The sequence below is a fragment of the Dermacentor silvarum genome, chromosome 7 (genome assembly GCF_013339745.2).
Source record: "Dermacentor silvarum isolate Dsil-2018 chromosome 7, BIME_Dsil_1.4, whole genome shotgun sequence".
Classification (NCBI taxonomy): Eukaryota; Metazoa; Arthropoda; class Arachnida; order Ixodida; family Ixodidae; genus Dermacentor; species Dermacentor silvarum.
In genome coordinates, this window is record NC_051160.1 from 61,449,848 (window position 1) to 61,475,148 (window position 25,301).

The 25,301-nt window shown below is 46.5% G+C and overlaps 2 protein-coding genes across 2 annotated transcripts in view; one reads left to right on the plus strand and one right to left on the minus strand.

Moving 5' to 3' along the window:
- Nucleotides 1-1,117: 1,117 nt before the first annotated feature.
- On the minus strand, nt 1,118-4,315 carry LOC119458111 (signal recognition particle 9 kDa protein-like). Its single transcript, XM_037719931.2, is given in 4 exon segments — nt 1,118-2,410; nt 3,538-3,606; nt 3,896-3,937; nt 3,939-4,315. Coding segments are annotated over 4 exon segments (237 nt in total). The 5' UTR covers nt 3,969-4,315; the 3' UTR covers nt 1,118-2,314.
- Nucleotides 4,316-4,649: 334 nt separating this feature from the next.
- LOC119458107 (protein enabled) overlaps nt 4,650-25,301 on the plus strand; it is a 162,353-nt gene continuing 141,701 nt past the window's right edge. Inside the window, exon 1 of the mRNA XM_037719928.2 lies at nt 4,650-4,890. Coding sequence (XP_037575856.1) covers nt 4,886-4,890 — 5 coding nt within the window. The 5' untranslated portion in view covers nt 4,650-4,885. The remainder of the gene's footprint in view (nt 4,891-25,301) is intronic.

Below are 25,301 nucleotides of genomic sequence, written 5' to 3' on the forward strand. Positions count from 1 at the left end.
TACAACTCCCTACTGGAAAGTCGTAAAATGGTACTGACGCAAAAGTTGTCTTGTTTTTGAAATCCACAATTGTACAGGTATAAGGTCTCAATTTCTCAAACATGCTCAACAAATCAATCATATTTTTTTTTAATGTGATGCATTTCAAATGAACACCAAACGCTGGAGTGCTTTAGGTTCAAAGCTAGACTCTCTTGTTAACCTGTAAAAAATTAGAATGCGGTCACAATACATCACCAAATGAGGAACCCCGCTTCAAGCACTGTGCTTGGCATGCATGTTAAACTGGCCGAGTCAAAAGATGGTGCAATGAACCTTGTTGCATTCTCGAGGAACTAAAGCTTTGTACTGTAATTAACGGGCCGTGCACCATCCATCAAAATATAATAAAGCACAACAAAAATTGCGTTGGTACCATTTTAAGAGCCTGAACAAAAAAAAAAAGAAAGAAAAAGAATTTTAGCACTGCCTCTTGTTGGGCATGTTGGTAAACTTACTTGGATAGTATGTTTAGAGCCAGCAGACAAGGACAGAAAGGGCGATGCCACAATGTGCTATTGCAGTGTTGTCTCCCTTTCTGTCCTTGTTTGTTGGCACTAAACAAGCTATTCAAAAAAAAAAAAAAATATGAATCTTAAACACGTAGAGAATGTCACTGGTAGATGAGGTGCTAGTGGCTCGCCTCATTGCTCTCTAAATGGGTGATGTGCATTTGCTATGTAATTTCACAACTTTGAAACCTTCTGGACATAAAAATGGGGGGACAAGGGGTGTGAGCTTGGTACTTTGTTGTACAGAAGTGAGCTTCAGTGAACAATCTGTTGCTGGCTGAAGTAGGAATGAAGTCTGCCTGCAGTTACAGTTTGGGAGGGGCCTACATTATATACATAGTGTGCCTTTTGTACAACGTAACGTGTGGTATGGGAGCGTGTGCGGGTTGCTTGTTGGAACAACCAAAATCTTGAGCTGTTTTTCAAAATGTGGTCGTGCAGCAAACATTGCGCTCACCAGCGTCTGTAAAAAAAAAAGTGTTTCCTAACAAGAAAATAAATGGCTTTTCAACATTTCCAGCCAGTATTGTGCGAGTTTCACATGAGACGGGGACAACCCTGCCATGTGAGGCTTCATACACTGTTTTATTCAATTAAAACGAGTGATGTCAGTGACACGAAACACGCAACCAATTTGGGCAGCACGGACTTTTATGGAAAAAATGAAAAAAAGCTAGGCAAGTGTACTGGAAACACATTTCTTTAAGGTGTTTGATCCTTAATAGAGCTGCAGAGATTAAGCATTGCGGTTGTTTTAGAAACAACTCGCTTGGGTTATCAACTTGAGGCAAATGCATAAGAGCGCATCAACACTTCACTGTCCAGTCAGTCAAGCCTCATTCAATTGGAGAGATGTTTTCTTTGAACAAGCTACAATATATCCCAGAAGCCTTAGCACACACTGTGACACACTTCACCACCTTGTGGTCCGTCTGTCGCGCAAGACCACCGCATCTGCCAATTTTGGCCAGTCAGCACCTCTGCTCTAGTGACAAGTCAACAGCTTGTGTAATCACCTGAGTAATCTTGTGTCAAGCAAGCAAGGCCTTCTTCCCCCACGTGTTTTTTTTTTTTTTTGCAAAACTTATAAACAAGCTAATCGTAGAGGTCATTGCATGCAAGTCGTGGCAAACTTTGCTGCTGTGGCATCTATGATTTACAAAGACTGTTTTCTCTGGTCCTTTCGCTGGCCAGTACATTTGCTTCCTGAACAATTCCTGACGTGCTTGATTCGAAGCAATGCATTTTTAGAACCGGCAAGTTCACAAAAGGTGCTTGCTATGCACAAGCTGCAGCACACAAGGTCAGCTAAGCTTTGCTGGTGCCTAATTCATCTTTCATGACCGTTTCTTCTGGCTTTTCTGGCCAGCAAGTTCTGTTACCTCTACCCGGACATGTCAACAGCCTTTCAAGCAAACCTGGAAATGCTCGATTCGAGCAAGGCATTTGGCCCACGAAGGACCTTCGCTAGAAAGCAGCAGTACACCATACTCGTCAACAGTTCTTCCAAGAACGGTGCAACTGGACAGCGCTATTTACAGTGGTTTCACACGTTGCTCACTTAAAAGAATGAACGAGCACAAACCACTCGTGCTCAAATCAATAACGGTATTCAATGTAGAGAGTCGAGTGAGAAACTGCCATCACCCCGTAACAAGCGCCACAGCCACTTCCACAAAGACTTAACAAGGTCTCCCGGAAATGACAGTCCGTAGGTATGAAGAATGTACAAGGCGCGCAAAGCATGGACGAAGGCTGCGCAGTCATCGTTCCTTCGACGCCATATGCCTCATCAGCAGGTTGGTTAACTTTTCTATCCTCTTGACGTCTTGAGAATGTTCTGTCAAATATTGAAGGCACTGTAGGGGGAAAAAAAAGATTTCTATTAGTTGCCTCATCACTACTTTTGATCAGTGGAAATCGATCATAACGAAGCGTGGCCAAGCAACCTCGTGAGACTTGACGACTTCGCTCAAACTCATCTCGTGAGGCTTATGCGTTTTCAACATACCTCGCCTCAAATTTCACCGCTCGCCGGCAACCTCATTGAGCTTCAATGAGAATGTATTTCATTTTCATATTTCCTGTGCATAAACCTATGTAAAGTTGTTCCAATTCGTCTAATACAGGTGCTTCAAAGCCGTGATACAGCAAGTTACACATTTTATGAAACGAAATGTTCAGCAGGAGGTTTCATCTTCAAAACGTGCTGCATCAAAGCTTCGTATCACTTATGCTACACATAAATGTGGACATATTTTGAAACCTTTACTTCAGAAAAAAGTCTAGTAAATACAGCCCAACTTGTTCGTTCACGAGGAGTAGATACATGCACTTGACCAGCTGTAGAAAAACGTCGCAAATTGGCCACTTGACTTTTTACATGTGGTTCAGGCGCAAATTGCTGACCTCATCCACAGAATACATAGCAGCTGCCAACCAACTTCATCTCACTTGGTGATTTGAGGGCGGCCTCGTATAGTTGTCCACAACCATGGTTGACAACCCTTCGTTCGAGTCCTTGTTTTGAACGAGGGGAAGCAGGCAATTTCTCTAATACAACTAACAATGCACAGATGTATAATACATTCATGTCTAAAGCGTTCGAGCGCTGAGCTCTGAGAGTTTCACAATATCGAGATGCACATTACAAGCTTGCTATACACTTTCATAACGTACTAATCGAGCAGTGCAATGATCAAATTCTCTGGACCCAAGTGCGAACATTGCACGGGAGCTAGATGAAAGTGGTAATTTTCAAAAGTATGCTGACGTCAACTATTTGACGTAATGAAACTCCGCTTTCGCTGCGTTACGGCTGCACACCTTTAGCATGGGCATCAAAATTCCGGACATTTCATAAACCCACCGTTGTCTCAAAACATGTTCCATATAGTAAGCCCGTTTAGGGTATTTAATACTGGCGCTCACGACTTGGAGAGCGCTGGCAACGTTTTAAAACGAGATTGTCGACGGCTTCACGTACCACTTGATTGTCTGTTACTTTGACTTGGAGCTTGCCATCGCAGTGCCTGTATTTTACGGTGAACCTAACCTGCAGAGGATGAAGAGAAAGATCGTAACTGCAATTGTAACACGTGTACACAAATTGCTCTGCACTCTGGAATGTCGATTTGGGACGCACACCATCTGGAGCGAGCGCGTGCAGGCTTCGCTTGCGCTAATGAAGACGTGCAGGACGTGCAGAGCGAACTTTCTCGTGCTCTTGAAAGAGCGTTTCGTTGTAGGATCGTTCATAATCTGCGAAAGCTAGCAATTTGCCAGACACACACCGACCATGCCGCATGTACCGGCTTGCGGGCATTTACTTCTTTCCTTCTCACCTTCATTGGATCGGCGAGGTAGAGCCTCTCGGCAGGCTTTCGAGAATTCCTCCCACGACGTGATGAAAGTCATGATCGCGACGTTAGTCTCTTAACTTAAGCGGGCATCCGAACTTCGAGATTGACAACTTTTTTTGGCACCGCCGCCGTCTTCCTTTCGCACACGACACACACACACACATCAACCGCAGGCTGCGTGACGTTGCGAATGCATCATGGACGACGGCGAAGAAAGTGGCTCCGCCTGGTATTTGTGGTGCGAAGCTTTTTCGTGCCTTTTAAGTCTCAAAAATTAGGCCGCTTGCCATTCGACCGCGCGACTCAATGCGATTTTTTTGCTTAAGGATTTTCTCACGCAAATTTTGGCTGTGGATAAAACGTCAGAGACACGCACGAAGTTCGATCAGCGAGTGTTTTCCCGTGTGTCACCAACCTAAGTCTGCAAAGCTGTTAGTTGCACAACTCAGCTTCAAATAACCACCGTTTTACGCACAACATTTTTGGCATTTACAAATGCACGCGCCATCTAGTAGCAAGAAAATAAACAAAGACAGTATAACGTTATTTAAAATAATGCAATAAGTTATTTATGTTTCTGCTCATAGGTAACGCAATCGCTTGTAAGAAGATTAATTTTAGGTTATGTATTGTACCATTATGTTGGAGTGTTTGTACAGGGAGTTAGGTAACAGAGACGTTAAAAGGTCTTCGCCGTGATAAAAAGGTAACAAAAGAAAAGTAACAGATAGCAAGATTACCCGGCGTGCCTCAGTTGTTGTTATCAACATGGCGGCGAGCGACTCTTGAAGTTTTGTGCGAGCGGTGAGCGGCGATCCGCCGAAGGATTCGGGAAGAAAAAAAATTTGTGCGCGTACCGGAGTGACCCGCCGAGAAGTGACCGTTCGGATTTACCCCCCGGCAGGACGCTGGACGCTTAAATGACCCATCGGCGACGCCAGTGCGGCCGCACGGAACGGAGAAAACGGAAACATGAGGTAAACATTTTGTATGTTGTGTGTTAACGCGGTTCGGAGGACGCCGCTCCTCTAGTGTTCTCTCGCTTTCAGTCGCCCAGGCGGTTTCCGCTTCGCATCACGGTCTGTGAAGCCGTCGACCCCCGGCTTGCACGCCGTGTTGTCGTCGCTTTCACGCGCTTTCGTGCGACGCCGACGTCGTCCGTGCGGCTTTTCTCTAAACGCCCGAGTCGCCGGTTTTCACGGCAAACGCTGCTGCCGTGGCTGTTTCTGTCATGTCCGGAGAGTTCGAAGTTCGAACACAGGCAAGGATGATGCTCCGACAACTCGCGCGTGTGGTCATTCACCGTCGACGCGCGACTTTAAAAATGCGGCTAGCTCGCGTGCCGTTTTTGTGCGCGACCGAAGAAAGCGTCTCGCAAACCTTCCAGTGCACACCCGAATTATGAAACAGACGTCTTACGGGAACATTTTCTCGACTTGTCGCGGACGTTCGAAAAAATTTCGTCCAATGTTTTTTTTTTTTTTTTTTTTTTTTTTTTTTTTTTTTTTTTTCCTACTGGTGAGCAGTCCGAACGCCGGAGCAACGGTTGAATCCGAAGGACGCCGGACTGCTGCTTTCTTTTACATCTCGAGGTAGCGGGTTATTGAACTGCCACGCTCGGCAACGGGAGTTGTTTAGCTGCGTCTTTTTTGACAGCTCGCTAGCAAGCGGGTTGCCCCCGTAGTAACGCCGGACCCGCTTGCAGTTTCCAAAGCCCTCGTTTGACCTAGCTGACAGGCCATCCTCCGTTGCTCCCTGTGCTCCGTCTATTGTTTTCCAGCTACGGCTTGGCAAACCCGCCTTCTCGCATTGGCGTTGGTCTGGCTTGAGCTGTGTTTTGGTAGTCATTGTCCGGCTCGAACGGTTTACGTAACACGGAGCGCCATGCCCTTCGAAACGACGCAACTTTGAACTGTTGGTTTGAATGGAAGCGGTTGGTTTTCGTTGCGGTGTATACGTCTGCAAGTCGTAGCGTTGTAGTGTTCGCGTAGGTTAATTTAGCTTAAGCTAAGTGTCACCGCGCAAGCGCATTTGCGACGCGAAAATCTCGTGAAGGTAGACGCAACAACCGCTCCTTAGAAGAGAGAGAGAGAGTTGAGCGAGTTGGATTACGTTCAAAAGCAAACAAGACTCACTACAAGAGCATCATACACGTGTAGTTACATATGATTCAAGTGTGTGCACTCATCCTTTGTTAGAGAAATGGAGGACTAACTAATGAATGAATACATGCTTCAGCTATCAATCGTGTGCGGTGATTCTTGTCTCATGACAGCTACTTCTCAGGCACTCGTGATCCATAAAGAAATGTTTTTGCGTGCACTGAACGAGTTTCTTCCGCTGAGCTGTTACAGTGACTTGGGAAAGTTTCAGTTCCTTGCCTTTGGTTGCTTTTAGAAAGCACCGTTGCTTTCCTTGAAAAAGAGCAGCGCTACCCGGGGGGCTTGAAACCAGCAGAGAGGGCGCCCACGTGCGATACCTTTTAACATGTTTTGTTGGTCTCGTTCGATCATTCGTGTGACGTCTAGCTCAGGCGTGACGTCATTCGGGCCGGCGAAGTCGATTGACTAATCCAGGATGCGGTAGGGTGAGTCGACTCATCGGCGTGTCCAGAGCAGTCCGGCAAAACGAGAGAGACCGATCTTTCTTGAGAGAGAGAGAGAGAGAGAGAAAAGAAAAAGGAAAAAAAGTTCTAGTAGCCGCAATCACCAGCTGGCATTATTACCGCGACCCCGCCCATCTTTCCACCCCTCGAAAGTGCCGACTGTTTCTTTTTAACTTTCACCCCGTTTCATCGATTAGTTTTCTTCGGCGAAGCATTTTCTCGCCAGCTCCTTGCGTGGATTTCTTAATTTCATTCGTCATTTCGTTCGTGTCCCGATGGTAACGTTGGCCTTCTTTGTTGCACTTTTTTTTTTTTTTTTTTTTTAAGAGATTTGACCATTTGTCGTTAAGCTGAGAGCACGCGATCTTTTCACTTTCACATCCGCCTGCGATTTTTTTTCCCCAAAGCCGACTCATTCTTTTTTAAATAGGCCACTGAGCAGGTGTATCTGGGGCGTGACTTCGCGAGGGTGTTTTTTTTTTTTTTCTTCCTCGAATGTTTGTTTTCTTTAGGCACGCGCACTCACTTGTGACTGACATGGCGTGAGTCGAGAGTGTTTTGTGTGTGCGCGCTCCCAGCGTAGTGTGTGTGTGGGGGGGCTTTGAGCGATTATACGACGCGGCACGACATATCGTGCCCCCCCTTCCGCCTTTGTTGGCGCGTGCGCAATAAAGTCACCCGCTTTAGCGAAGGGAGAAGCGGCGAAATGACGGACGTAGCGAAAGCGACGACCTTCGTCAAGCGTATGCGCGGTGATGTTTGAATGGACGCCCGTGGATAAATGATCGCCGGGCTTTTTTCGCAAATGCTTTTTGTAACTAGCGTATGCCGTAATGTTTTGTCGGATCCTTGCTTGCAAAATTATTATACTGTGTCAAACCGCCTCCCCCATCTCCTCCTCTTTTTCGATTTGTAAAAGGAAGTGGCAGTAGGCCTGGTGTCGAGCACAGGTCACGGGTTTTAATCAGACTCCAGGTGGTCAAAGTTAACGGGACACTAAAGAGAAAAAAATATGTCGAGATGTATTACGGTGAGTTACGTTTCTACAATACTTAAACGTCACTGTTATTGCAACAGGAGGGTTGGTAAACCAGAAAATACGCATCAACGAATTGCGGATGGCTACACCGCCTTAAAGTTCCTGTACCATCTTGCCGCGAACGTCAATAAAGTTTGACTGGCCTAGGTAATATTCCTTTATTGGAGTAGCAATTATATGGACATTGCCGGAGAATATCTGGCGTCGCCGTGATGGTCCTTATATATTTATGTTAGTGTCCCAGCTATCATGCTCCAAGATCTCAAAATGTGCAAATGCCATGTAGCTGGACAGAACCAAGGTAATATTTGCCGCCGCTTGGAGATACTCAGATTATTTTATTTGCAATCCGCCTAAGTAGATAATTAGTCTTAATTAATTAATCAACTTATCAAATATGGAGATGGAAAGTGTCAATGAGGAAATTGTAGAGCAACATGAAAAGCTCCCCGTACAGCTTTCTGTTGCTCAATACGTGCTACATATAAGTGTTTTTTCAGAGCGTGCAAGTCCGCGAATACACGCAAAGTGCCTCGAGGGGCCAGTCGCGCGGCAAACGAACCAGTGACGGAACTATAACTAAGTTTGATAACTTTTTACTTAGCCACGATGGTCAGTTTATAATATAACACTATATTTGTGTGTGTGTGTATAATGGTGTTAGGGTCTCGGCTCGAAGTTAAAAAAAAAATGAACTTCGAACTTCATATTTTCTCTCCTAGTAATCGGCGTTTTACCGAGCTCGAGAAACGAAAATAAGAGTTTCGAAGGAATACTTTACCGACGTGAACGGATTTTAGTATTTCTCTTTACGTTGTATTTTTTGAGCAGTCTCTCTCTCTCGCCGACTTGCATTGGGGGCTTCCCAGTGACACACAGGTGACCGGCGTTGCAACGCGAGATAAGTGGTTCTTGAGGGAAAGGGATAGGCGAGACAGCGACGCAGGCAGCTCGGGCTGTGAGGGAAAGGGGGGGAGGGGCACAGGCCGCGCGATTGTAGCCTCTGCCGGCGATAAAGGTCGTAAAGGTTGTCGACACAAGCCTGTAATTAAAGGGCGCGCTCGTTGGCGTTCTTCGTACGGTTCCGTCTGCACCGCACGATTTCGAAGGTCGTGCAGAGCACAACTTGAGCGCGCAGCCGATGACGTCAGCTGCGCAGATCAGTGCGTATGTGATTTTAACGCGGCGGCTTTGAGGAAGTCGATGAGTCGTATCACGTGTTAACATACGCACTGGCGTTATTGCAGTTGTTAACTCATCCGTGGTGTCGGGCAGATGCGCACGTGCGCATGTGCGAAATAAGAAAAAAGGAACAGACGCTCACATCGTCTGCGGCGGCTAAGTGGACGTGCAATGTGTACCAGTGTGTCACGCTGTTCAGGCGATGTAGCGCTTGGAACATTTCTTATAAGCGGTGCACCTTCTCGGCCGGCACCTTCTTACTATTTTTTCACTATATATATATATATATATATATAGTTTTCATTAAACAGAGCTTGTGATAATTATATATGCGCCCCCTGTGCGTGTAGATATTGTTTCTTATCATCCGCGCGTTATACCGCTTATCATCCGCGTTAACCTTAGTGGCGTCTCGTATACCCCGTGTTCTCGCGCAGAATGCGACGCGCAGCCGTTATTACATGCTTTTACGTATCGCACCGTGCATTTTTGTTTTGCTTTGTTCATTCAGTTTCTTGTTATTGTTTTTTTTTTCCGGTCGCACGTAATCACTCGTCGCTTTTTTTTTTCTTTTTTTTTCCACGCCGAGCCGCCGTAATTATACCTGCTTCGTTTCCGCCACCTCGTCCGTCTTTCGTTAATATGTCCATATCTGTTTATCTATTATTATTATTTTTTTTTCTTGTCTGACAGCGACACTCTGGGCAACGATCTGTTCGTGTATTGCGCTCGAAACCGCATACCCGGCGATGGTTTCTGTTTTTTCAGTCCTTACACGTTTCTCTCTGCGAATGGTCGCGTCTCCTGTGGATGGTGGTGATTTCGTGTAATCAAAGCTGCGTCTTTTTGGTTGTTGTTTTTTGTTCGTGGTTTGTCATGCGGGAAGTGTGAGCGCGAAGATGCGACAAGATCGTCGGCGCGAACGGCGGCCGTATTGTCTGGATGAGGACGAGTCCGAGTACGGAGAGGTGGCCTACGCCTCCGTCGTGCCTCACCGAAGGACCGGCAGCGCGCTCCGGCGGTTCGTGCTCGGCGCGTTCAAGCCTGCTGAGAGCTCCCGCGAAAGGTATATACGCATATGTATGTATTGATCGTGGTATATGGTATTCGTAAACGCGTATGTAGTTGAGGTCAAGAAACGGGTTTTTGGGCAGCAGGTCGCGTGATATGCGTAGAACGGGTATAACCAATCGGTGGTCCGTCAAACAACGAGATAGCGGTTTGCCGAGGGGCGAGGTTTTACACCCTTAAAGGTGGCCAGTTTGTCCCGTGGCTCTCACCCTTACCTTTAGGGCTATCAACATTTTTATATTGTACACGACAGCGAGCTCAAACTGTACCCGCGATTGTAGTGCAGTCGTAGTTTTGAAAACTGCGTATAATACCTTACACATACGCACACACGCGCGCGCACACGCACACGAAGGACTAATAATAATGACAAGTTGGATCGCACCGACACAATGTGGACACAAGCGTGTGATAGCCACAGATATGAAAGCTTATTTCATGCAGTTTTCGCGTCGCCTGTGGCAGCTATCATCGTCTTTATACAATTGTGACAAAATGTCGACAAAAAATAAAAAAATAATAAAACGTTATTTTTGTGTCTATCAGTGATTCAGTACGTCCTATATATCTTTAGGGTAAGGGTGCTGTAGCCATGGGAGAAATCCAGTGTCATTTATACACCCATAAGGACGTTAAAATGTTTAGTATGTAAAGGAAGAAAAGCAGTTCAGTATATAGTCACGTGATGGGTGTTGGAACAGATAACCGGCGGTCTAATAGACTAGCGTATATACTAGAACGCGTGCAAAGGCAGGTGAAATGCTCTACTCGCTGGTGGCGGATGATTATTCTGTGTTGCGGTGAGAAATTCGCTGTCATTCGAACGAGTCGCACGCGAGGCAGCTGTAATTGGAGATTGGAAGAGGCCCTCGACCCGCAGCGGATATAAAATATACCATCACGATGACGATGATTGCATATATATACGGGGGACATATCGGCGTTTCTGAAGCTGTGGTCCGCAGCGATATAATATAATGTACACCCACCATCGACACCCCTTCGCCGCTAATCACCGTCATGCTTTACACCGCGTCGTCATCATTGATCGCCTCGCGTGGCTCGCTCTGCGGGAGCGACGAGATCGTGCTGTGTCGTAACCAGGCCGGACCGTGTACGCCCCCTCTCGGCCAGCCCGTTGCCTTCCATGATGCATGTATATGGGGACGGTGGCACATATTACATGTCCGGGCCTGTCACACCGTCATTACAGTCATTATTGTATAGGACGCGAAGTCCCTTTCATCATTGGTTCTTAATTCTTCTTCTTTCTGGGGTTTTATGTGCCAAGACCACCTCTGATTATGGGGCACGCCGTAGTGGAGGGCTCCGGATTAATTTTGCCCACCTGGGGTTCTTTAACGTGCACTACAACGCAAGCACACGGGCGTTTTTGCATTTCGCCTCCATCCAAATGCGGCCGCCGCGACCGGGATTTGATCCCGCGATCTCGTGCTCAGCATGCTTTCATCATTGGTCGGTGTGTGTATCCGTATAGACTTGCCGCGACTGCGGAGACTCGTTATGAGCTCATGTTTTAAGCGTAATTAAGCCTGTAAGGGGAGCGCTCTGTATATAGTTGGCTTCTTCACGTTTGGTCGTTTTAATTGCGGCGTTGCATATATGGTTTGCGTGCGATCAGACCTCTCGGCGGTAGCAAAACGATTGTTACATAACAAGGTCGCGAGGTTGCTTCCTCCGGCGTGACGTCACTTGAATCCGCGCATCAGATATACGCAGCTGTATATATATATATATATATATATATATATATATATATATATATACAAGAGCAGAACGTGTATCGATCGGCCTGCATGTTTGAAACTGCGCGGTCTCGAGGGCGAAATTCCTCGAGCGCCTGTACCGAAAGAGCTTTGTCTGTGGGCGGCAGGGCGAATGTTTACTCCCTCCCACCCCTCCCCCCCCCTTTAATGCGCAAGGAATGGACGTGGAATGTATACGAGACCCGACCGTTGGCCCTCTGCGCGCTAATTCGACCGGCACCGTGTCGCATTGTTTCCCGCGACGGTATGTATGTACGCAGTCGAACCCGGATATATCGAACCCACATACTATAACGAATTAGTGTGTATATGGAACAGCCGTAAGATGCCCTCGGAACATTTCTGTACATTTTTTTTAAATTTTATATATAGAATTACCTATTATATCGAACTTTCTTGTGGATCCCTTCAGATTCGATATATGTCCGAGTCCGACTCTATTCGCACAGCCTCCTACATTATACGCCGCAGAACCCTTCAGGTCAGCCGCGCTGTCTGTATAGCATTGACCATCGTTTTGCGTAACGCCGTTGGCTGGCGTGCCGTTCTATTAGTCCCCCCCCCCCCCCCCCCTTCTTGTTGCGTGTCGTCTTCTTATTATGATTGCCGTTTTTATTTCTTTTCTTTTTCGTTACCTTGTCCCTGGCTTCTTGCCCAGGCGGCGGCGACATACTGCGTTCGACGTCCTCCCTCCCTTTTTTCTTGTCTCTTGCGTGTCGTCTATATATCTCGTTCGAGCGGTCTCACTCTGCAGGAGGCACGTGCGTGCGTTCGCGAGAGGAATCTGCATTGGTCGCTGGGAGGCCGCGAGAAACGAACCAGCGCGTCTCCAAGGTATAGCCGCGTAAAAAGCGATCGTCTCCCGTGGAGGTCTTCCGCGACCCGCTCGCAAGAAGCTCTGGGAAAAGACGAAAAAAAAAATAATAATAATAGATCGGGGCGATAGCGTGGGAAGGCGCGCTTTTCGGTGCTCGAGTGTTTCACGTTCACCTTAACCGCGTAACTAATCTGATGGGCGTAATAAACGTATAGTTGTCTTAGTGTATGTTAATTCTCTTCGCAGACTCATCCCGATGATCATTGCGCTGCCTCCGCGGTCCTTTTTTTAATTTATTTATTTGGTTTTGTTCTTCGAGCGCATGCAGTTTCTGTCGATGCTTACTTTGCAGTCTGTATAGGTGAGCGTGTTTGTTTAGGCAGGGCGTTCTGCATGGTGCCGACAACGAGGTCGCGGGTTTGTCTCCCGGCCTTGACGCTCGCCTTTCAAGTGGGCTGCAATGCAGAAAATGCAATATATACCGTTTTTCGGATGCGCGCTATCACATGCTGCAGAGCCGTTCAAAATGTATGCGGCGGCATCTCTCGTTTTATCCGTGTTGTTGTTCTTGGGACGGCTAACCGCGCGAATTTGTCGGTGCCATTGGCCCTCCTCCGCCATTAAAAAAAAAAAAAAAATGTTTACCTGCTTTCGCAGTTGACCGCCTTGATTTGGTTTTATTTGCAAGGTTTGTAGTGGCAAAAAAAAAAAAAAAACAATCCTCGCGTTTCCTTCTTGCTGTAGTTTGTCCCCCCCCCCCCCCCTTTTTTTTTTTTTTTATCTGGCTTTGTGCTCTAACTTCTGCCTCTTTGACGATTCTGTTTGAGCGGTTCCTCGCGCCCACCAACGTTACATTTTGTGATCAATTTTCGCCAGCTTCCTCTTTACGCACTCTCGCCCCCTACCCCTCACTTTACAAGCATGTCCAAAGGGTGGCAATCGTCGAAGTATACTGTAAAATAAACAGATACCTCCCCCTTAGTTGACAGGAAAACTTAGCGCGAATAAAAATGTATTCTCGCTATGATACAGTTTTCTTCCAGTCCACATGTCCGACCACCACCTGTAGCCCCAACAGTTCTTCTGAAGTGTACTTCCCGAGAGAGCAAGGCGGACGGAACACAGGGTTGGGGCCGGGGTGGGGTTGTGCTGTTAGCCGCGCCCCGGCCGCCCTTTTCTCCTCCGATGGCTTCCTCCGTCGGCACGCGTATAATACGTCCGCTGTTTACAAGCCATAAGGCCGCGGGCGTAGGAACCTATGTGGTAGAAAGTCAGCTCGCAGTTGCGCGATCTGGTGAGACGAGCTGCTGTGCTTGCGCGGAGAGAGAGGGTCCGTTTTTTATCTCTCCGTTACGTTTTCCTCTCGCGCGCTTGGCCTTCCTTTTCTTTTTTTCTTTTTGCCGAGACGTCCCCCGGTCCTCATGCAGTTAGTTCTTCCCCCTACCCCCGTCGTAGTCGTTCGCACCCAGGTCCCGGCGATAAGGAAGCGCGGCGGATATGCGGCGCGCGTTGCTTGTCGGTCGGCGGTGTACGGGCTGCGCCACGCGGCTGTGCTCGATTTTTTTTGCCGGTGTCGCGTTTACTCTGTATAGTGAACGTGTAGTTTTTCACGTGAAAAGTTAATTAGGTTAGTTTCTAAGCTATCACTTGATGCATTTTTAAAAATTAATGAACTATTTTCTTTATGTATTTGATATTGTCAAATTGGATGTGCACTATACTGCTGTCAGGAGGACAGGGATGAATTTTTTTTTTTTCTTTATCAGGTGCCACTCCACTTTCCACTTTGTTGTTCGTTTCACGTACTCACTGTTGCCTACAGTTCCGAGTTTGTTTCTTTCTTTCTTTCTGTGTGAGTGCGTGGTTTTATTCTTCTACTTCATTTCATACCTTATCGAATATTTAACCTGCAGTGTCATGCCAGTCGTTTCGCTCGGCTACCTCTCCAGTTACGACCAAACTTTTTCTCACTAGCGCGCGAGTATTTTCGGGACATATACTGGGGGTGTCCTTGTGATACATTCTTGGAATAGGCCGGTCGTTTGTATGATGGGTAGGCTGCGCGGTGCGAATAACGGGGCGATGAGCTTATTACTCGAGAGGCTACTTGCCAGAGGCTATAGCGGTCTGGCATAACGCGGCGTTACTCTTTTTCAGCGGTCAAGCTCGGTAGACCCCAAATGCAAAACATCCGATCTTGTTGTCCGCTATACCGCTGATGTGTATAGCCGGCAGAAAACTTCGTATACCAGTGTCGCAGCCTTTGACTGGTCTTTTCACAGCGCTTCAAGATACGCTTTATGCAGTGTGCTTCTCTCAACGAATTAATCCATGTCACATCTCGCGAAAAAAAAAAAAAAAAACTCCATCTAGTACCACGATTCCCCATGGTTGCAAAACGACTGCAGCGCTATATTTGCCTTCTGGTGGTTAGATATAGCGTGAAACTTCATTTGGAGAGACATGGCGTCCGCCACCGAACATCGGATGCCATGGGAAGAACCCAGCGTTGAACACGCTGCAGAAATAGTGAGGAAAACGCCCGAATGGAATTAAATTGGGCTAGTGGGTTCATCACTAAGGCGTGTTAAACTCTAAGCAATACACACTACGGGAAAAACTGGAACTATACTTTCCGCTTAATCTATACCCCCCCCCCCCCCCCGCCATTTTTCTATTTTTTTTTTTTCTCCCGACAACGCTGAACCCTAGATCACGCTGCACCAACGACGCTTCGCATGACCCGGGTTCTTGTTGTTGCGGGGTCGGTTAATTGTGGTACTGTATTGATGGTGTGCTAGAACTCCCGACTTTCACGTGACGGCGACAATGTATATATACCAGCAGCGACGACGCACTTGAAAAGCCGGGCTTGCGCGAAAAAAAAAAAAAAAAAAAAAAAACCTGCAGGAGCCACAGCGGCTGCAGCCAGCGCCACCTGATGGCACAAGGGCTGTGCGTTCCGATCAGTGACGTCATGCTACCTGGCCCAGTGCGGCTTCTACCCGCGTGATTTCGACGTCACCGCTTTCGTCACGCCCGGCTTATTAGGCAGTGGAAATTTCGGGCCTATATGACGTCATAATGGCAGAGTGCACGGGCCCCTGCGCTCTGCGGCGCGGTCATTCGTCTTTGTCGAATCGGATAGCTCAACATACCACAAGGCCTGTTCACTCCGATCCTTGACGTCATGCTGCCTGGGCCGACATTTCCGTTGCCAAGCCTGGCGTGTGACGACAGCGGTGACGTCGAAATCGCCGCTGCTTATACTCGGGAACATCCCCATGACGTAATGGATCGGAGTGAACAGGCTTTGTGCTGTGCCTATAGGTGGTGTTGGATAACCGCGTGGCTATAACATCCGGCGCCGGTTCACACGCCACCTGTAGCTCTCAGGTTGATCGCGATTGTCGTGACGACCGTCGTGGCTCGCGTACTATCATCTTTCTGATCGATACCCCGGTGGGCTGGCCCGTCTTGCCAAAAGCTGCTGCAACAGTATAATAGCGAAGCAACAGGTATACTCCGGAAGCGCATCAACGGGAACACGATATGACGCTGATAGGAACGGCGAAAGCTGAGAGCCAACGAAATACAAGTGGCAGCCTTCTCCCCTCCCCCACCCCCTGTGGGGTCGTTGCTGCAGGTTCACTACAGTCGAACACGGACATATCGAATCTGACGGGGAACACAAAAAAAGTTCGATATGTAGTTATTTGGATATATATAAAACGTAACAATGTTATACAAGAAGTTTCAAAGGGGGTTTTACTGCTGTTCGTTATACAGAGTGATTCGTTATATGTGGGTTCGGTATACCCGGGTTCGACTGTATCTTGTTTCGTTTAGTTGCCGTATACTAGCTAAACGGTCAGCGGTGTTATCTTGGCCGAGTGACACACTTGTCACTTTCTCTGGCGGCACACGTGCTTCCGTGCGCAGTCGTGTAGCTGAACGTGCCTTCCTTTGTCCCGAGAAGCTCGCAGCTAGATACCGCGACCGGGGCTTATCGCGACCTTCGAGTCCCGGCCGGTGTCGGGTCGGGGCGTTTATCGCTCCACGAAAGGAAGTATGTTCGCTATAGAATGCGCGCTACGGAAACGCGGGTGCAAGTATGCGAGGCTCGCTGGCTTTGGGCGTGTTGACCTAGTTTCTTTTTATTATTACTATTCCAGGTTGTTGGCTGCGTGCGTCGAAGCGACCGTAAAGCGCAGCCGCGGATGTGTTTGCGAGTGCATTCGATTCTCGTTGCATCTTTGTGACTCGCGTTGCGCCAGTTCCTCGTTGTGTATAGTTCCGCTGTCGTGCGGAAAATGGCCGGGACTTCCTGCACCAGAGCTTCTCCCTGGAGTACATTTTTTAAACGTTAGTTCTTCCTTCGGCTTAATGTTTTTTTTTTTCGCATAAATTAAAAAAAAAAAAACGGAAATGTGGTTCGTGAATCCAGTTGAGCGAGTCTGGTGGCCGCAGTTGGGATGGAGACGCGGCCCCTGATGACGTCTTTGTCTGTGGGATCCACACGGCGCAGAGCGCTATGTCTTTTGATTGTGTACATTGTCCTTGTGTTTCGTCGTGCGCTATACTGGATACATTTCTCGAGTTCAAAGTGTTCGGTCTTTCGTTCCCCTTCTGTGCACCCCGTCCGTCGCGCACTTCGTAGCTTATAGCGAAGTGTAATGCACCTCCTGGATTGTATGTCGTAAAGTCCAGGCGAATGGAATGGACCTTGCGGAAGGCAAAGTACAGCGCGCGCGGCCTTGTCGGTATACATATCTATATATGTGTTCACAGTCCACGCGCGAACTGCGGCGCACATGCGTTAGCCAAGGGCTGCGGCTTTCCTCCTCAATGCTGACACACACACACACACACACACACACACACACACACACACACACACACACACACACACACACACACACACACACACACACACATATATATATATATATATATATATATATATATATATATATATATATATAGCGCAGTTAAACGTGGGGTAAAAATGCAGTGTTTCATTTACTTATTTGTTAACCAAAACGCCGTTTTGCAAACGGCGTTTGCGAACGCACATCTAAAACCTCGTGTCCTGCACGTACTTCGTTCTAAGTGGATACGACTTCAGATGTCACCAGCTACAATTCGTAAATTTCAGTATGGGCATTAAAGTAATTAGTTTAAATGTTAATTAACTGCAACTTGTGAATTAGTGAAATGTTTATTTTGATAATTCGTGCAAATATTGTTTGCCTCGGAGTGCATGATCTCGTTCGAGAAGTAGAATTGGGCTACATACCATGGGTGACTTATAAAAATTTTGTTCACGATAACATAAAACACCCCGTATACGCGTTGCTTTGTCTTTTCTTTCTATTTGCTTATTCTTTCTTTCTCGTCCTGCGGAGGCCTCCGCTTTTATGGGATATGCTCAACAGAAAATAAGTATGGAGCTGTATTAGTTAACCGCCCATCTACAATACCAAATAAAGCCACTCACACCGGAAGAGGGAAGGCTTGGTGATAATAAGCCAGAAAAATACGCAAGCGAGAAATACTTACATGGTGGCGACTCCAACGTGAAGTTCCCGCACTAGCCAGCCGTGACGTCAGACTTTGGCGCCGTCGGTTCTGACCTAGCTAACTTTTTTTTTTTTCGTCAGTAAAGATGGACCCTACTGTAAAATAATTTGCACCCTTAAACGCGAACATAGAGTGTACATCGGTCTTTAACTCACGTCCTTACTTCAACTCCGTAAAACGAGCCAATGACTGGACTTGGCGAGTCTTGAGAACTTTTTACTGCCGCCACAAAGCTTAAAGGAACCGAGGTATATACTTAAGTTTATGACGTCGCACCTAGGTTTCGGCGCCAAATTCAACAAAGAAATGGAAGTTCCATTGCCTTCACGTTCGGTCCTGGCAATAGTCAACCGCTAACGCGAAATCAGCTGTTCGCACTTCACCATTATTGGCTGATTTAGGGTTTCTCTTTAGTGCTGCTTCAGTTTTTACTGTGCCTGGGGAATGCGTCAGCGATGATTATCCACTTTACTCCAGATCAAGCCACATTGTGGCATGATGGAAAGTTGGTGGAATAAAATGCCTGGTATAGACACTATACTTTTCTCCCTGGCGTGTTTTAAATCAGTGGGGACAAATCCCTTTATCTGCCCTGCTAAGTTTGTAGCGTGACTTCTATGGACAGAGCCGTAATTTCTCGTGAAAATGTGTCCACTTGTTACTACTTGTTCTAGATGGACAGTGCTGCTCTTAATATTATTTTGTTTTCTTGTCGCTAACAAAAGAAGAAACCGCGGTGTTGGGTCGCATGTAAGAACTTCTAAGAATCTGTTTAAGAGGAAAAAGTACTAAACTAAAAAGCAGTCAGAGAGGCGCGCGCTTTTTAAAAGAAATTGTTTGGGTGAGGGTTTACCTTGTGGTGGAGGCGAGGGGCTAATGTCTGAGCGGGCATTATGTTACTAGGGGTGTGCGAATAGTGATTTTTGAGACCGAATCGAGTGGTGCAAGAAGCGAATCGAATCGAATATAGCATAGTTTTCCAATAATGAGCGATCATCGATCGTCACATTTATTATAAAACGATGTTCACAACCTAGTATTCTTGAAGTTAAAACGAGTTTCTGTCATTTGCATAGTACGTTATCAAGCGTTGTTTATTAAAAGCACAAATGGAGAAATAGGAGCAAACAAGAAGTTTCTTCGCATGCACATGACCCTTCAGACAGTGCGAATAATATTGCTGTATACACTGTAAAGGATGGCTATACCTAAGCGACGTATAGCCTGCTCCACTACGCAAGTTCTCATGTTTTATGTCTGCGCTATGCCTGCGGGGGTGAAAATTTACCGTACTTCTTTCTACAGTTTTATGTTTAATTGGGTGCAGTTCACATTTCGAAGTATTCGAAAGGTATTCGATTCGAAGACCGAATATTCGCTCACCCCTAAATTCATGTATCGATGCACAGATCGGGTGGAGATGAGCGTTAATGACAGGAAGCGGTGGCGATCGACGGGACCGTGAATGGCTCTCGTAGCTTGTTGATTACGTAAGCCTTATCGATATATTCTACATCCGCCGCTGTTGCTCAATGCAGACGTGATGCACTGCTGGTTGAACACGAGGTCGAGGGGGTGATTCCCGACCTCAGCGCGTTCATTTCGAGTAGGAAGAACTAAAGAGAGGGAAAAAAAAATAACTTTTCCATCTGCGGTCACAAAAAAAACGGAATGCGCGTGTGAAAAAGATTGTCAGGCCATCAAGATAAAGTCATGAGCCCCTCTACTCATATTTTTTCTACAAAAGTGCTAAAGAGAAGTTCGTTGATATCTATATATCTGCGGGAGCCGCAAGAACACGTGCTGGCATGGGAGCAGTGGAATATTCTAGTACACTATAGCAGTGGTTAGCACATGGATAGTCCTCCTGGCTTCAGGCGGCTTTCTGACTGTTCAGGTTGATCATTTCCAACAAAACATTCCGATACCAATTAAGAACATTTGCGGCTTGCCAAAACCACTATCGCCGTTGCAACAATGCGCGACGATTATGCATTGTGCGCGGAGACTCATCGCCTATGTTTAGAAAAGTATGATTGCTTGGAAATTTACAATAAAATTGGCCGTGGTTTAGCTCTGGTTAAACCTATAGTCGAGATAGCGACATAGCTACAGACCCCCGGCTGCACTTAGGGCTTCGCTTGTAGTCAGACATGGTGTTATTTATTAACTTAGTGGTTTCCCACTAGACTAAGCGAGCCCGTCTGGCGGCATACGCTTCACGGCGTTTGGCCAAACCGTTCGGCACGCTCCTCTTGAGTCTCTTCAGCGCCTGTCTCCTCTTCACTTCATTTCTACGGCGATCCCTGGCCTCCTTCAGGCCGGCCGACTTCTCACCATCCATACTGCGGCCTCAACTATGGCTGCGGCGACGCGAGCTCTCCCCTTCTATACTCCAGGTTATCACGGGTACGCGACTGTTTTCGCAACAAATCCGTGCAGGGGCGGGGCCTCGCCTCGATGACGTATCACCATTTTCTTTTTTTTTCCTTCTTTTTTTTTTCTCTCTCTCTCTCTGAAAAGGTCTGCCCCTGTGCGTCGCTGGCTTCCCGCCGGCGAATGGAGAACGCGCTGGGCTGGTGGTGACTACAGGCACAACTGTGGCTGCTGTTAAGGGATCGATGGTATTCCTAAATGAACGCATCACTGTTTTGATGATCCAAATATAATCTATCAGGGAGGGAGCGTTTTCAAGGAGGGTATTTACTGCTGTTCGTTATACACAATAACTCGTTGTTTGTAGGTTCGATATATCCGGGTTCGACTGTATATGTTTTTCAAACCGAATAATAATAATAATAATAATAATAATAATAATAATAATAATAATATAATAATAATAATAATTAGCATGACTCTTATCCGGGTCCTAACGGTACTTTTGTTTTTCTTTCCTGCCGGGTGGTCGACGCAATTAAAAAACAAACAAACATAACAGTTCTCGCATAAAGAAGCCGCGCGTCGAACGAATGACCCCGTCACAAGGAACGCGTGAACTTCGCATCGCGCCGCGTATTCGCCTACGTGTGTGTACGCGCGACTTGGTCTGCATGTACACACCGCTCCTCGCTTGACCCACAGCAAAGAGGACTCGGTATAAACCGCGCCGCTCTCGGGGCAAGCCTAATTACGCGTAAGTATATACACACGCACACACGGCGCCCGTGCATGCGCTGCTCCGAGCTGGGTCAACGATATGCCAGTCCGTGTGTCTTACGCGTGTGCGTAAGTACGTGTCTCGCGCGCGTGGGAAACGGTAATTTGTGTTCCGCGCAGGCCGGGCGAGGCATGCATTGCCTTCTCCGTGTAGTGTGTGTCTCAGTACCGCGCGGAAGTCGTGTGTGTTACCGCCTCGAAGGGGTAAGGGCGTTGTCCCCGAACGTAAGCTCGAGCATATGTGTTCCGTTCGTATGTATAACACGCTGTACGTGACCGTCTTTGCCAACGTTGATCGCGTTTGCGGACTTCTCACTCGAAAGCGTCGCCCGTGGGGATGGGGCTCGGCATCTTTGTGACGCGTTCTTATATGGGATGTTTCAGTGAACGCTTAAAAAAAAAATTGAAAGGTTGCCAGTGGCAGATAGCGGCAATTCAAGTTCGTAAGTCGGTCTACTCGAAGAGGCGCACGTTACTTGCACAAGAAATTGAAATGCATAATTGATTAATTAACGAAAATGCACTAAATAAGTTTTTAACCAATTACGTTATGGCTCATAGTGCAATTTACAAATTGGGGCCGTGGAGTTCGCGAGGCGGTCGGACCCACTTGGGTCGAATTCTCGGGCTGACACCAGTTTCGAGATGACCTTTGCCGAACATTGCGGAGAAATGCATATGCGTTCCAGTTAATTTTGTGCTCCAATGCATAAAACGACGCTTTGTTAAGAAATGTCAATTCTTAACAAAACGGCATTTCTGGACCTGCCGCGGATGACCGCCTTCCGAAGCGGATCTGATGCGAGGTCATCCATGTGTGTATACAGAATGTTCGAAACGCCATTCCGAATCGAGCAAAATGAGAACTTTGTTCGTTTTTTTCTTTTTTAACTTGTGGCCGTGAATTTCTCGGTATGGTATGGTATGATAAACTTTATTCGGGTCCTGAAGATCAACCCTTAGGATGACGCAGGCGGCTCCCACGTCGGGACAGTAAGGTTTAACCTTACCGCCGTGTCGTGGGCCTTCTGGACGGCCTGTACTTGATCTAAAAGCACTCCACTGTGAAGCACTCGCCGCCACCAGTCTCTTTCCTTGTCGCAGTCTGTGAAAGCCACAGGACATTGCCAAAGCATATGATCCAGAGTAATGATGCCATTACACTTCTCGCAATTGATTGGTACCTCTCTTTCTGGATATAACTTGTTAATAAAGTTTGGACTAGGGTAAGTTCTTGTCTGTAACAATCTCAGAGTCACCGCTTGAGCTCTATTGAGCTTAGCATGTGGCACTGGGAATTCCCTTCTGTTCATGTAATAATGCTTCGTGACTTCATTATATGTAAGTAATCGGTCCCTGTTCTCCTCCAGCATATTATTGGGGTCCTGGTCGCGTAGTGCACGGATAGTAAGTCCTCGTGCAGCTGCGTTAGCCACCTCGTTCAAATTCCTCCGAGATGGATCGACAGACCCCATGTGTGCAGGAAACCAGCGGATTTCGATCCCTTGGCTGTCCATCTCACCGATCAGCTGGGCAGCCCTTTTGGTTACAAAGCCTTTGGTAAAATGTCTAATAGCCATCTTAGAGTCACTGTAAATTCGCGTCCACTTATTATTCCTTAAAGCCAATGCTATCGCTACTTGTTCTGCCACTGTCGCTTCTTTAGTCATGATTGTAATAGCATCCCGAGTGAGTCCATCTGCATCTACTACTACTGCCGTAAAGGCTTTCTTTCCTCTGACCCATGCAGCATCTACAAAAGCCGCATGTTCTCTGTCCTGTTCTATCTCCTGCAGGAGAGCTTTGGCCCTTGCCTTTCTTCTTTCCAGGTTGTGCACCGGGTGCATATTTCTGGGAAAAGGAGTCGTCTTGATGATCTCTCTTACGCTATATTTTAGTTCTACTGTGTCTTCCGAATTTTCTGATTCGCTTGGGTACCACCTTAGCTCTTCGAGTATTGCTCTACCTGACCTTGTTTCGGAAAGCCTCTCTCTGTGGGCAATTTGCTGAGCTTCAATTATTTCGGCTATTGTGTTGTGGAGCCCTAGTTTTATTAATTTATCATCCGGTGTGCTAACCGGCAATCCCACTGTTGTTTTGACAAGCCTTTTAATTAATCTGTTCAACTTCTTTAGTTCTGTCTGCGTCCATCTAAGCATTCCTGCTACATATGAGAAGTGACACAAGGCGAAAGCATGGACCAGCCTCATGGTGCTCTCCTCTCCCAACCCTCTGTGTCTGTTAGTGATTCTCCTTAGCAGTCTTATTACCTCCTCAGTCTTGCTTGTGATGTTTTGTATTGTTTTTCCGTTTGCCCCGTTTGCCTCCAGGAATAACCCTAAGACTCTAATGGATTCGACTTGCTTAATAGTTTTGCCTGCCTTCGTGGTTAGTACTAACCTGGGTTCTTCCTCGGGAACATATCCCCTCGGTTTTCTACCCCTTTTCCTGTTACTGAGTACTAGGAGTTCAGACTTCTCAGCAGAGCATTTCAGTCCCATGTCTTCTAAAATGGACTCTACCTCATAAATGCTCTCCTGAAGTCTGCTTTCCGCCTGTCCTATACTTCCTGCAGCGTTCCATATTGTCACATCGTCTGCGTAAATGGTAAAGTTAATGCCCTCTATCCCTTTCAATCCCTTTGCCACTTTTGACATCGCCAGGTTGAAAAGCATAGGTGACAAGACCGACCCTTGTGGCGTACCTCTGTCACCGAGATCTATCTTCTTTGATTTAATGTCCCCGAATCTAAGGTGTGCTGAGCGATGGCCAAGAAAGGCTTTAACCACTTCATATAGTTTTCTGCCTAATCCCAGTTCAGAAATGACCTGAAGTATTGCTCTATGCTTAATTTTGTCAAAAGCTTTTTCGACATCCAACCCCAAGAGAGCTCTAGTGTGCTTTGGACTGGCTAAAAGCAATTTATGTTTGATTAACAACATGGCATCTTGTGTGGAATTTCTCGGTGATTTACCTTTGATATGCCGTCGCGGTTATTTGTTTTTGCCGGGGTGTGCTGTGTGCGTCTCAGCCCTTTCTCCGAATCTTTTTCCAAAATCATGCATGCAGCTGGTGCCTGCGAGAACCACCTGGTGGCACCAGTTTTGAACCTTTGCTTTTTTTTTTTTTTTTTTGTATGCGGACCACCGGCATGCATAATGTTGCGTAAATGATGGATTGCTGCATTCATTCATTCACTTTATCATAACGGGGCTATTCCGGTGGTGGGGAATTAAACAATGGAAATGAAAGAATACAACGAAGTGTGTGCCCTTGTTTATATACCGTCTTGCAGTTACAACCCAATAAAACGATCGATGCACACACAACCGATTTTCAATTGCGCATTTTTCAATATATATATATATATATATATATATATATATATATATATATATAAGGAACTTGAGCGTTGCTACTAGGTAAACAGAGTAATAATTAATTTCAAGTTCCGACCGGTGGGCCGTTCTTCATCGGGGCATACAAAAAAAAAAAGGTGCTCTTTTGTTTTGTAGTTTCACCTAACTAAAAAAAAAAAAGAAAATCACCTGTGGCAGATAGCAGAATTCCCTCCTTTGAACTAAATTACTCGAGATGTGAACTGGACATTACTTCCACATCAACTGCACAATTGAGTAACTCATTTTCACTGATTAAGGTTTTACGAATTCTAGCTAGTAAACGTGCAAGGCATATCTACTTAGAACGAATTCTGAGGATGGCACCTGTTTTAAGATACGCGCCGTCAAACTTCCGTTAAAGATGCACAGTTGTGCCACTTCTTCATAGGAAGCGCCGTTTTATGCGTCGGAGCACAAAAGTGCTCCGCTCCGACTGGGGCGCCAATGTATATTTCGTCGCACACTTTGACAATTAATATCTCGAAACTTTGCGAATTTACCGGCTGTAGTATTCGTAAATTGCAATACGTGCCGTAAGAGTAATTGATTAAGAAGTTAATTATTTAATTTTGTTAATTAGTCCATTATGCATTTTGATTTCTCGTCGAGTAACCTGGTTCAAGGGTTTCAATCGTGGTACCTGCCACAGGTTATCTTTTTTTAAATTTTGGTACAGCTAGGTAAGAATAAAAAGAACATAAAATAATAAAAGTAAAACATAAAAAAATATTGCAAGCTGTTTGAAAG